The 13668-nt window shown below is 36.6% G+C and overlaps 3 protein-coding genes across 7 annotated transcripts in view; 1 reads left to right on the top strand and 2 right to left on the bottom strand.

The window, feature by feature from the left end:
- Nucleotides 1-8586, top strand: part of LOC113234190 (general transcription and DNA repair factor IIH helicase subunit XPB-like) — a 26121-nt gene extending 17535 nt beyond the window's left edge. Inside the window, exons 11-17 of one of the 5 annotated variants that reach the window (XM_026469491.1) lie at nucleotides 1004-1347; nucleotides 1863-2005; nucleotides 2243-2326; nucleotides 3338-3510; nucleotides 4611-4911; nucleotides 7780-7959; nucleotides 8030-8586. In XM_026469491.1, coding sequence (XP_026325276.1) covers nucleotides 1004-1347; nucleotides 1863-2005; nucleotides 2243-2326; nucleotides 3338-3510; nucleotides 4611-4911; nucleotides 7780-7959; nucleotides 8030-8488 — 1684 coding nt within the window. In that variant the 3' untranslated portion in view covers nucleotides 8489-8586. Of the gene's footprint in view, nucleotides 1-1003; nucleotides 1348-1862; nucleotides 2006-2242; nucleotides 2327-3337; nucleotides 3527-4430; nucleotides 4535-4610; nucleotides 4930-7779; nucleotides 7960-8029 lie in introns of those variants that run through there. The other 4 variants (XM_026469487.1, XM_026469490.1, XM_026469488.1 and 1 more) reach the window with 4 other exon arrangements.
- On the bottom strand, nucleotides 5058-13668 carry LOC113234189. Its single transcript, XM_026469486.1, has 5 exons — nucleotides 11246-13668; nucleotides 10997-11172; nucleotides 10631-10832; nucleotides 8600-8740; nucleotides 5058-6916 (listed from the first exon to the last, which is right to left on the bottom strand). Exons 1-5 carry the CDS (start codon nucleotides 13508-13510, stop codon nucleotides 6761-6763), a joined length of 2940 nt encoding a protein of 979 aa, XP_026325271.1. The 5' UTR covers nucleotides 13511-13668; the 3' UTR covers nucleotides 5058-6760.
- Nucleotides 9080-10076, bottom strand: LOC113234191. The gene has a single exon (XM_026469492.1). The coding sequence runs from the start codon at nucleotides 9829-9831 to the stop codon at nucleotides 9238-9240; it is 594 nt and encodes a 197-aa protein (XP_026325277.1). The 5' UTR covers nucleotides 9832-10076; the 3' UTR covers nucleotides 9080-9237.

The following is a 13668-nucleotide window of genomic DNA, read 5'->3' as shown; positions in this document are numbered from 1 at the left end:
TCGCTGTGTTGCCGCTCTTGACCACATAAGATAATTATACGAGAAAGGTATGGGTAAGGATGACAATGCACGCACACATATGCGCGTGTGTAGATAGCGCCTTGCTATATGTAATAGTACCTAGTAGGTTATAGGTTACTAGGTAACTTTCGACCATTGTATTGAGTGTCCAGGGTGTGCCTATATTATGTACTCGACTTAGTGTTTCGACCGTGCACCCAAATACTCATGTCGCTCTGTAAAAATTTGCGATACTGTAAATCATGCAAAGTTGATCGGTCGGACTAGTTAATTCAAACATTATTACAATAGATCAAATATCGAACAAACACAAGGAAAATTTCCTTCGATCCGATTAGACTCGAGCCAGTGTCTGTTGCATCAACGTGGTTTCTAATAATAATAACAAACTAGTGAAGAATTTTCACAAAAATAGATGAATGTCATGATAGTAAAGACATTCAATAAAGAAATTCAAATATATTTGTTAGGCTCAATTGACATTGCGGCGGAACGGAATGGCAGCGAATTTTTGTAACGAAATTGTACATAGCAAAATGAACATTATGTCAATTGTGTAATATACAAACTAGATACGTGCCAAAACACAAGTCGCGCGTCTTCCGACAAATTCTCGCACATGCTCAGGAATGCTCGCGCATTCGCGCGAATTTCCGAAGCTGCTTAGGCGACGCCTGGTGAATCCGCGGGAAGTGGCGCGAAAGCAGGCACAATGTGACGTCAAACGTCGACGAAATACTACCGCCTCAAGGCGCAGTCGCGAAGAAGCTCGAGCACTCTAGCGACCGCGCGCGCCTTCTCGCAAGAAAAATCGCATGAAAATTGTACAATAGTGTCTACGTATTCACTTCGTACATGATTGTTAAGTTTGTCGTATAGATTAATTGTTTCAATATTTACCCAATCTGCAATTTATTGCATTTTTAACATCATTCCAATATTTTTATATCTTTAGTTTAAGTAGCTACTCTATATTTTCCAGAATAAACAAAAAGATGTTGCTCTACGTGATGAATCCATCGAAATTCAGAGCGTGTCAATTCCTCGTTCGATACCACGAGCGACGTGGTGACAAAACCATAGTCTTCTCAGACAACGTATTCGCCTTACGTCACTACGCAGTCAAAATGAATAAACCGTACATCTACGGACCTACGTCACAAAGCGAGAGAATACAAATTCTACAGAACTTCAAATTCAACCCTAAAGTGAACACGATATTCGTAAGCAAAGTGGCTGATACGAGTTTTGATTTGCCGGAAGCGAATGTGCTCATTCAGATTTCGTCACATGGTGGGTCCAGAAGACAAGAGGCCCAGAGATTGGGTAAGTTGAACAAATCATTCTCAGCTCCTGTTCAGAGATGGGCAGTGGGTTAAAACGCAAAGGTTTTAAACCATTTCTGCCCAGAATCGTGGATAAAAACAGCGAATATGGAATTTGGTATAATTCCATACTTATTACAAATTTCGATATAAAAAATGTTTTAGACAAAAAAGAATGAACTCCACACAATTACAAATTTCGATGTAAAAAATCTTTTTAGACAAAAAGCAGTAACTCTACACAATACCCTTAAAATCCTGTGAATTGTCATTGTTAAAGATGCACATTGCGATCGATCGAAGTTCATACGATGTAACTATTTTTTGTATCGATATGCTCTCCAGAGCAACTGAACAAGATCCGTTAATGTATAGCTTGATATGCTGCCGTTTGTACATTCTTAAAGTCAATTGTATGATAATTGCGAACACCGCAATGTCTTTGTTTAAAAAGTATTTTAAAATCTTTTACTTCGAGGTGTATTAATTACTTCACAAAACACGCAAACATTTCAGGTCGTATTCTTCGAGCTAAGAAAGGCGCGCTCGCCGAAGAGTACAATGCGTTCTTCTACACGCTCGTCTCTCAAGATACACTGGAAATGGCGTACAGTCGCAAACGACAGCGCTTCCTCGTCAACCAAGGGTATAGTTATAAAGTGAGTGTACTTGTGTATGTACTGGTATATTTAATCAACTCGGTTTACGGCAACGTGCATAAAGAACTCCCTTTCTATGGGATAGTCCATCAAGCTGGTCCAATGCGACAGTACTACTACTTTAAAGAGCTTTGTAAACTTTGTCTGAATCTTTTGCACAATTTTTTTAAGTAAAATCACCGTCAAACACTTCATTTAAAAAAATGAATTTTTATATTAAATAAGTTATATTTTTAGGTGATCACAGAATTGAAAGGCATGGATCAAGAGCCCGATATGTATTACGGCACGCGTGAAGAACAAGGCTTGTTGCTTCAACAGGTGAGATTTATCCATTTTACAACAAAAAAATATTTAAAAGAAAGAACAATACCCATTATGGAATCGCAAATTTTTTAGTCGCGACCGGTTGAAAAATTTATATTCATCTAAATATACGTTATAAAATAATATAAATTTCATTCTTAAAACTTTGAAATAAGCTAGAGAAAAAAGATATCAATTTTATAAAACTATTTAAAAGTCATTGTAAATATTTGTTTTTTCGACTTACATTTTATTTTATTAAGCCTTGTTTATACACTTGCCATGATTTGTTCAACGTTATGACACCATTGTTATCTCATTCATCTATCGTAGTGTGTACCCCAACTAAACTTATAATAATATGTAACTCCGTACATATTAATTAATCATCAGTAATTAACATAACCTCAAAAAGAAAATGTTGCCTAAATCAACTTTCCCTAGTTAAAAAAATATAAATCCATTTAACTCCGTACATATTAATTAATGTTCATTAATTAACATAACCTCAAAAAGAAAATGTTGCCTAAATCAACTTTCCCTAGTTAAATGTAAATCCAGTATAATTACAAACTATGTGGAAACACAAATGGAACCCTGTATCTGCGATGGATGGTCGTCAACTTTTTTTAGTTGTTCCGGACTGTATGGAATTTGGGCATTATTCTCGACAAAATAGTCCACAGTAGCTATGTGAACTAGTTATATTATTACTAGACTAACTGGGTTACTTGTTTAAATTTTCATAAGCTTATGGAATGAGATGGCAGTTGCTTTATAATAATGTGCCAGACAACTACACCAATTACCTGGTGTCAAACTTGGAAATTTCCGGTATTATGAGTACCAGAGCAACTGAATTCACAAATTTTACAACACCCAGACCAGACCCAATTTACAAAAGTTAATTTCCAAAATTGGCCTTACCGCGTATCGAACCTGGGACCACCTTATTCATCGCCCACATTGCAAACCGTTGGACCACCGAGGTCGTCCCATTACATGTTACCTATACCTCTGATTCAGGTATTAGCGGCATCAGAAACGGACTGCGAAGAAGAACGGGAAGGCGGGCTAGGTGGAGCGGGGGGTACGCGACGTACGGGGGGTAACCTTGCTTCATTGGCCGGCGCCGATGATGCACTCTATGTCGAGCACCGACGAGGCGGGCAGCATAACAAGCACCCGCTTTTTAAGAAGTTCCGATATTAGTCGGTAAGTTGGTTTAGTGGTTTTTGTACGCGCGAGCAATACGGGCAACGCAGGTAACTTTCGGTAATAATAATAATAATAATAATTAGTAAGTTTCGAGATATTCGCACTTACTCTTTTTTTCTTTGAAAAATGTCAATTACGCTGATTTTATTTAATAATAAAACTGAGACTAAATTAGTTATAAAAAAACCACTAATAGGGGTTTGTACATCTTGTGTCACTGCCAGATATGTTAAGAAAATGATTTTTGTCTATTACGTTGTTTATAATAACGACGGCAAATACATTTTTTTTTTTTTTTTTAATACATGACAGGCAAATGACTCCACTCCACCTGATGTTAAGTGGAAAGTGGTATACATACTGTTAGGGCAGGTTTCCATTATATCGTGTCGACAGATAGTCGTGTAGTTAAAGTGTCGTGGCTTGTATATTTAAATGAAGTTGTTCACATACAGCACAACGCGATTAACTGTCGTTCACGACTTTTTTGACGATAAATAAAACTTCACGATAAAAATATAACGACAGATCATCGCAGCTTCAAACGATTCTGTCGTGCAAACGACAAGGCGGCTGCCGTGAACTGATAAATTGTCGTCACAATCTTGTAGGAACAGTCGTTCAACGATAAAATAAACGTTCACGGCACACGACACGACACGATAAGCGTTACGACATAACGGGAACGCGCCCCCGTTTTCGACGTACACATTAATTAACATCTTAGCGTAGAAAGGATCAAACTATCAATGCTCTTCAGTAGTATTTCCTTATCCACCCAGACAGGCCGTCTAATTAAATGAATCTGCACATTGTACTTAACAACAGTTCTAAAACTGCCAAGGTTTCTTGTAATATTTTAAGTTTACACTATATTTTTTTAAGTTTGTTTTTGTTTCAGACGTGTAACAGATCCCGCAAATATAGAAAGAAAACAATAAAAAAGAACTTCCTTCTACCTACACCATTGCTTTTCATTTCATATACCAACCTACATACCATTCCTACTTATAAGGTACCATCCGCGGAATATCTGTGCATGGCATTGTAATAAAATTACTGCAACTTCTTTTTTCCACAGTAAGACAGAAGATGATAAAGGCATTCCCGAATGGGCCATAGTGGAGCTACAAGGGCTAATTCAACTAAAGAAAGAAACCGGAGGCCCAACCGTTGTCGGAGACTTGCAGTACTACAATCGCAATCGACACCCAGTATTAATTCTAGGTCACCACGTCTTGAACGGGAAAGAAACAAAATTGGAGCAACCAATGGCCGTCCTCGAGAAAACAACAGAAAATGACAGAACTCAATACAAAGTGAAGGCTATTATTAAAAAGAAACTGTTATTCAAGTCTAGACCCAAACCTATTATTTCTAATGTTGCAGATAAAGTTTAAATGTTATATATTTGAAAAAAATAAATATGTATGCATTTGCAAAATTTTGTTGTATTAATTTTTTAAAAACCCCGCGATAACAATTATTGTTGTTGTTAATTTTTTTTAAATAAAAAAGTAATTGTTATAAAGATTCCACTGATTCAGGCACAAATAGTCAAGGCATCAATTTAATTAAATACGTGTTTTAATGTAATTATTTATTATTTCATAAAAGTAGTCACGATGTGAGATATGATATATTTATTATTACACAATATATTGTGTATCTTACAACTAAGTAACCCATAGTCCACATTCAGTTTTAAATTTTACATCACTTTCACTCACAAATATCCATTTTGTAATAATATTAATAACTCGTTGACGACTGAAAAGGCGAATTTCTTTGATCGCCTTTTGAAAATGTGCGAGCAAATTATGCAAACAATTAGCAACACAACTGTTTTGGATTTATCAGGGAAATGGATGTCTGGAACCTTGGGACTCAAATAATAACTAGTGATTATACAAACGTGTATGTGTTACTGGCATAGCGCCTTCTATAGAATACCTAGGCAAACCGACCGACTTCGTCTAGGCAATTATATATATATATATATATATATTACTTTGAGCAGTCCTCACATCATAGTGTTAAACAAGAATCGAATTTTATCATGCTAGAAATTGAGTCTACTCTTACATTTTGTACTAAGTGGCCAAAATTATTTAAATATTTGACACAAAAGCTCTTCCCAATTTCTATATACGATCTATTTACTTCCATTTTGGAATTGATTGCACCTATAGGATAAAACTACATAATACAGTGTATAAGTTAAATGTAGAATATTATGAAAGGCACGTTATTCCGAATTGTAGGAAACCGAAATGTAATAAATTATTGCTATGCTTATGTGAATATAACTTAAAAAATATAATAACTATAATGTTGTATAACTAAATTATTAGAAGAATTCGTAAAGATAGAATTAAAATTTTAATCAATTTATGAAAGGAATGAACGCTAATTAAAATTAAGTTACAATGTAATGCATGGGTATACATACATAAGGCAATGTCTTCTTACCAAAATGACACAATATTCAAATATCAAAAATAGAAAGTAACGGAAGATGAAAATTTAACAAACGTCCAACACAGTGCATATTGTAACACGTCGTCGTCTCTTTCCGTTTTTGATATCGTGCAGTTAAAAACTTTGGCTGTAAATAGAAACTAACAATACTTAAACTAAAATTATAAACTCATAAACATCTAAACAAAGACGATAAACAATTTCATCTATAACATAACACAGTAATCTATGACTAAACTAACAACACCTACTTCTGCAATAATAACTACTTCAGGACAGTTGTGAATAAAATTCGAGTTACGAATAAACGCACGGTTGTAAACTGCCCAACTTTGCACCACATGGGGTTCTTTCGGATATAACTTAAAAAACGTTCTTGAATACAAACATGTCAATCCAATGTTCAAAAAGTAAAGCAGATTTTAAGAATGCAACAATTTCAACATAATCATAAACGTTAATCTCTTATCTCGGCAACCGAAAACATCAATATTCCGGTACACTAGTTGTAAAAATTCGTAACACTAAATGGTGTATAAAACGATATTAATGTGAAATGTATAACAACATAGGTGTAATAATAGTTTTTAACAGGTACAGTAAAAGACACGGAAACCAACGAAATTATACCTATAGGTATGTTATAAAGTAAGAAATATATTAGAACCAACAAAAAATTTCGCGGAGGTGAATGCCAGTTATAAAATAAATTGCAGGAATGCGCTTGGCATTCAATTCGGTCATTTCACTTCAAGCGTCAACTGACGCCCGGATGACATCTTGTCCTTCGACAGAAGTCCAATACTCGACCAGGATATCGCGTTCTTTCTCGAGTTTTGACAGGAATGTAGTACCCGATTCGCAGCTTCTGTCTAAGTTCAGTAGCTGCTTCTTTAGTAGCAGGTTCTGCAAATAAAAGACAACAATTGTAACAACCGAAACCGTGGGTTATAGAGATTGTCCCGTATTGAATCGTCGATATTTTATTTGGAGTACAAGTCATGATGGCGTCGGTAATAACTACCAACAAAAAAAATTAAATAAGCAAAATATATTATCGATAACCAGTGTAATTTTTTCCCACTAGTTTATTATCTATATTACTAAAGTAGTCTGTTGTGACTTGTAACATCAGCTTCCACTATCTCATAACATCTCACAAAATTTTCTACCTTCTGGGTTAAGGTAATGATGACTATGACTAATTCAGTAATAAAGATTTTTATCAGCTTAACAAATATCCCTTACAGCATGAATATATTTTCTAAGGCAGCAAATCAATCGATATTATAAATAATATGTATAAAATATTTTAGATCGCAATACGATTTTAATACTACCGATGCAGGGTTATCTTATCGATGTAGGTTGCGACCTGTTTAATGGAACTCGTACAGAGAGCGTCTTCAGCGGAATTTATAATAATGTGGGGTTTCATATTGCTGTTATTACTAGTGCACTGCCGAGTGGCAACCACCGAGGCAACCAGCGACAAAAATGAACAGCCTATACGATACTATTATGGAATTGTAAGTATTAAAATTATCAGTTGAAGTTGTCACTTCTTTTATAAATAATGACAACAAAACAATATTATTATTATATTACGTACTTTATTTTTCAATTAACATGCTTGTTTAAACTAAAACTTAACACAAACTTGTGTATTGCACGTGTAAACAAACCCAAAACCGTATGTAGCAAATACCCAAATATTGCATTAATTAATGAAATACTCCCTAAAACATAATTCAAAACCAATGAAACAGGAGGAGAACGAACGCGAGCTACCACTGTGCTCGGAGCGGCAAACATGCTCAGCGTTACTAAAGCGCTACTGGCGTCCCTCTGCTCTGATTCGTCTCTGTAGATGTGCGCGCCGAACACTATGTGATACTCCTGCTCCCTCCAAATACAGAATACCACTCAACAACCGCGCTGACTTCCAGGTAAATTACTAAGACATTCATCAACTGTTTTGAATGATATGTACCTAAGCTATATCATTTAATATTGCAGTTTTGTCAACCAGTAACGGATTGGCCGTATTGCTCTATTTACGATGTTCCCTTAACAATAGAGAAAAAACACAAAGACTTGGACAACATGAATCCAGATGAACTAGAACGCATGCATCATAGAAATTTACAATGGACACCTCCAAAAATAACATTGAAATGTCGATGCCCTGAGCCAAATTATTGGAAATACAACGGGACAACTGATTCTGAAGATGTGCAGACCTATCGATGTACATCACTGCCTATCTGCAAAACTGATGATTTCTGTGGAAACGTTAGCCACGATCTTTACACGTTATATCAATCTTGTCAGTGTCCTAGGAATCACATTTGCGCACACAATGGAGGAATAACGCATCTTGAAATCTCTGAAATTTTATACAAGGGTAAAGGATGGCGTGCTTATTGTCAGCGTGTTGCCGGCGTTTACAGTTATGAGGATTATTATGAACATTAAGTGATCTAATGTAATTTTTTGATAGTAAATATTTTGATAGTATCGTAATAATCAGTACTCGCAATAATACATGGTTATACTCTTTGTCCCTACAATATAGAGATGTTTTACTTGAGAAGGTTGAGCGGCGAGATCCCTGGCAGCTGCGCGTATTTGTTCAGCACCGCCTGGCCACAGTGTGCGGTCCACCAGCCCGCCAAGTTGCGCCTCAGCCGCAGACAAATTGCGCCCGAACAACACCAACTCGTTTATCTGAATTAGTTGATAAATAAAACAAGCATTAATGATATTAAAAATTAAAATGGGAATGAGTAATAAACAATAATTACAGTGAATAAAAATAATATTAGTCACAGATAGAAGACGAAAGTAATGAGCTTTTTTTGAAAAAATAAAATAATTTATCTCACGAGACAGCAACAACAATAATTGTACTTTGAATTATTCAAATTCAAATACCTAGTCTTGCCATAAATATTGTAATAAAGAAAAAAAATATTTTTTTAACTGCAAATAACATTTATTACTTTTATAGTGTTAGTTTAATACATAAATATACCTACAACAATTAAAAATATAAAAAGCTTATTCGAAGTGGTCTCCATTGGCTGCAATACAGTCCTTTAAACGTTGAGGCCAGTTATCAATAGAAGCACGCACTCTTTCCATGGGAAAATTCTTCACTGCCAATCGTATAGATTGTTTTAGGGACTCCAAATTATCATGGCGTTTAGAGCAAGCTGTACTCTCTAAAACTGACCATAAATCATAATCCAGCGGATTAAGATCGGGACTAGACGACGGCCAGTTAGCTCTGATGAAGTCCGAAACGTTCGCTTGGACTGCGTGGACCGAGCTTTATGACCCGGCGCCGAGTCTTGCTGGAAGGACCATACTTGGTTATTGAACATGGTGATGTTAAGGGGCTTAACTACCTTCTCAAGAATGGTATCTTGATACACTTGTGCCGATGTTTTGATACCTTTTTCACAAAAATATGGCTCAGTCACTCCTTCATAGCTAACACCCCACCAAACCATCACTGAAGTCGGATAATGTCCACGTTGCACTCTATCGACTAATTGGGAAGCTTCCTTAGAGCTTTGAGCATAAATACGGTCATTTTGTTTGTTAAAATGTTGCTCAATTGTAAAAATTTTCTCATCCGTAAACAAAATTTTTCTGTGACCTCCCTTTGCGTACCGCTTCAGTAGTTGTTTCGATTTTACCACCCTATTCTTCTTTAAATTATCAGTTGAGAAATGACCAGTGCGTCTCTTATAGGCTGCAAGTCCTAAGTCATCTTTTAAAATACGCGACATGGTTCTAGGTGCTATCTCCATTTCCCGAGATAAAATCTTTTGCTTTCGGACAGGATTTCTTCGAATTCTTTCCCTTACTGCTTTGACCACCTATTTCGTACGAACACTACGTGGACGGCCAGATCTTTTTCTGTCACAAACAGAGGAAGTCTCATTGTACCTATTAATAGCCCGGTACACAAACATTTTACTAATACCACGTGTAAGAAGTTTTAAAAATTGCATTTGGCTCCATACCTACTTTGTGTAATGCAATCACAGCAATTCGGTTCTCTTTATCACCCCACTCCATTTTAATATCGCAAAATATTGTACAATGTATTGGCGCCAAAATGAGAAAACACAATGAACAATAGTATAAAAATGACAGATTCGAAATTCAAATGTAATATTTTTTTATTTTTAAGTGTAACAGTATTTATGGCCAGACTAAGTATATACAAAGTAAAAATTTTATGTACTTTTGTATAATTCTTCATGTAGTGCGAAAAATTTAAATTTTGTCTAGGAAACTGATCAAAAAGAACGCCAAACGATCCTTTTTAGCCATTGACTTACAATTATATGGACGTCGGGTCCGCGCTAAAAAGTGTCCGCACTTGTAAGGCGCTAAATCCTATACAGAGCGCCAAACTCCGCTTTAGTCTTCATTTGTTCGACTGACAGCGCGATACTGCGATGACATTACAATTTAAATTTCGAATAGGTTGACTTGGGACATTTTTTTCGTGGTTTTTGTATTAGACCCGTCGTCGTCCATTTATTTGTAAGTCAATGTTTTTAGCTTACATTTAGTCCTATATAACACAAAGTCACTTACCAAAGAGTGAGAAAGTCGACGGCATGATTTGATAACAGCGGCTGCAGGCATTGGTGGCGAAGTGTCCATGCCTATAGTGGCGTGGTTCTCGGCCAACGACACGTCGCTAAGCGCAAGTAGCGCCGGCGCAACCCCATGGCACGGCCCCCACACACCGCTCACCACCAACTTGCTGTGTCGCCATACACTGCACAGCACCGCTCTACCGGTGGTAACAAAAAACAACAATATATGACATGGAAATAGCAATAAACGGTTAAACCACTCGTCGCCAAACCGGCGCTTAACGTGATCTCTGAACAAACACAAAGATGTGAAATCTGTCAAGTATTGTAGATCTACCATGATTATAAAGCATATTACTACCTGATTGATTCTGCAAATTCGTACGCGTTATTCGTTCTCCTCTCCAAGTTATCATCTAGCAGAGGGCGTAACTCTAATTTAGAACATAATGTACCACTTTCTGATGTCAATAGAGTAACAAACGTGTCTTTTCTACTATCAATGTACTGCAGCGCTTGGTCCAGTTCTTTGAACATCTGCAATAAGAAATGTATTTTAGAATCTTTAATTCTATTTACATCATATGAATACGCGTAATTTCAAATGTACCTCCACAGTGGACCCGGTTCCTCTGATGCAAATTTCGGCCACTCTCTGATCCACAGTAATTGAAATGTGCTTGATAACATCCATCTTCTCTACAATTAAATTATCACTCTTCTCTTGAGTTTTGGATATCTTCTTCTGCTTGGCTGGCTTCTCAGTCTTGTTATTTTCTCGTTTTCTTTTGTTTAATACTTGTGACAATTTGGAATTCAACTTCTCTTTAATGGACAAACAGTCATCCTTGTTGATTATTTCAGCACTGGTATCAGCCATGAAGATATCCGTATTTTGATCTCCACCAACATCATGATTGTCAGAACCTCTATCAACATGTTGTGAAAGGCGTGCAGCGTTCTGTGTGACGCCAGCGTCACCGTCGCTCAGACGGCGCGGGCTCATACAACTACTAGAATACGAGCTGGAAGAATGACGTCGATAAATAATAGAATCATCAGCACTATGAGTCTCAAAGTCTTCACAAACTGATGGAGACTTGACAGAGCTGCTCAATGATGTTCTTTGTTTACCTCCTAGAATTCTTTTAGCTTCAGTTTCCTCAAATTTTGATTCCTTTTTTCTTTCTCGGAATTTCATTTCTTTACCTTCAGGTGTTGAACTTTGCACTTTCTTTATGAATTCAGCTTTGGTCTTCATATTTTTTCTGCCTTTAGGGGCCTCTGGTGTGAGTTGATAAATCATGTTTACTGCTCCTTCATCCATTAGTAGCTTATCAACTTCTGTTAGTCTTTTATTTTGTTTGCTATTATTTTTAGGAGTTGGTTTCTTCCACGGCGATTTAGCTACAGGAGATTTTGATCTCAGAGGTTGATGCTCGGATTTAATTTTTTTTGGTGGGTGCTCTTTTTCCACATGGGCATCTTTTGTTTTACTAACTGCTTTACCCTTTGTGAATGTGTCAGGATTATCCGGATCAAATATAATTTTTTTCTTTATAACCCTACCTAACCTACGTGGCTGTGTTTCATCACTGCTTTTGTTTACATTTGCTGACTGAGTTATACTATTATCTACAGCAGTTGTAGTTACCGTTTCTTCATTAGCAACCACTTCCTGTGTATTTACTATTTCATCAGCCTTTAATAAACTGTCTGTGTTCATTAATACCTTACTGGCTTGCTCATTCTCTACGGGTTCATCATCATCCCAATCTTTAACCAAAGAATTGACTATACTGTCATTATTTTTGCTGTCATCTTTATTTATGCTATCATTATCTTTGCTTTGTACAGATATGCTGTTTTCATCTGCTTGTAAGGCTTCAGAGCCTTTGTCACTAGTTTTACAATTTTGAATGTCCCCATTATCGTCTTCTTTATCATTTTCACTTGCAGACTCAACATTTTTGCCACTCTCTCGCTTTCGTGCCACTCTAGATCTCCTTGGTGTCGACAAATATCTATCCTTTCCTCTCTTTCCATGTTTAAGCTTCAACCTGCTCAGTTGCCTTATAGCTATTTGGGCTTCAAGACTCTTTTTATCCATATCTACATCCTCATTCCCAGATGTGCTAACATCATTTCCTTCTAAAATATCTAATAATTCCTCTTTATTGAACATTTCCTCTCTCTCAGAACAATTGTTGTTTTCTGTGTTTTCAATTGTATCAGAGGAACGTAATGCTTCACTTAATTCAATGCCTTGACTTAACTCATTCAGAATATTGTTTGGATGGTCATTTTCATCAGCAGTTACATTGTTGGTATCATGTGCCACATCATTGTCATTCTTTTCTACTAAAATTTCAGTCTTAAATGTAACTGTGTCATTGGAGTCACCAATATCACCTACAACTCCAGATCCTTCAAGTTGTAGCTCATTTTTATTACAAGTTGCCCCTTCGACATTTTCAACCACTTCTTCCATAGAAGTCATCACTTCTGACGACTTTTCATCGCCTAGAAGATGTTCGACTGCAGCAGTCGTCTCCATCACTAGCATTGCTTCTTGTTGCAAGGCTGCAGTTACTGGTACAATCGATGATTCCGTGATATGAGAGTCACTGATTACCTGTGTGGTCGGGGAAGCCTCCCTAATATTTTGAAGCTCTTGAGATACTGTCGCCTCAGAGGTAGAGACGTAGTATACGGCGTCAGCATTCTGCAGTGGATTCACCGCGGAATCGGCGACTCCGTTTGATGTGAGGCACAAACTCGCTTCCAGTGCGGTCACCGGCTCTTCATCATTTCCAACACTTGCTTTCAACACTTCTACACTCGATTGATGAGCCAGTTCATCTACAGCTTCCATTTTATAAAGGTCCAATGTTGTTACACTTTGCAAAGGATAACCTATGCAACAAATAAACGAAATAAAAATAACAAAAACCTTTGATACACTTATTACACAAATGGTTTACATTATATATTTACATTTACACGTTTACTATAAGAAGTAAGTTAAATTTC

The sequence above is a fragment of the Hyposmocoma kahamanoa genome, unplaced genomic scaffold, assembly GCF_003589595.1.
Source record: "Hyposmocoma kahamanoa isolate Upper Pololo Valley unplaced genomic scaffold, ASM358959v1 81, whole genome shotgun sequence".
Taxonomy (NCBI): Eukaryota; Metazoa; Arthropoda; class Insecta; order Lepidoptera; family Cosmopterigidae; genus Hyposmocoma; species Hyposmocoma kahamanoa.
The sequence above is the reverse complement of the archived record's forward strand: the minus strand, read 5'-3'. Positions and strand labels throughout refer to the sequence as shown.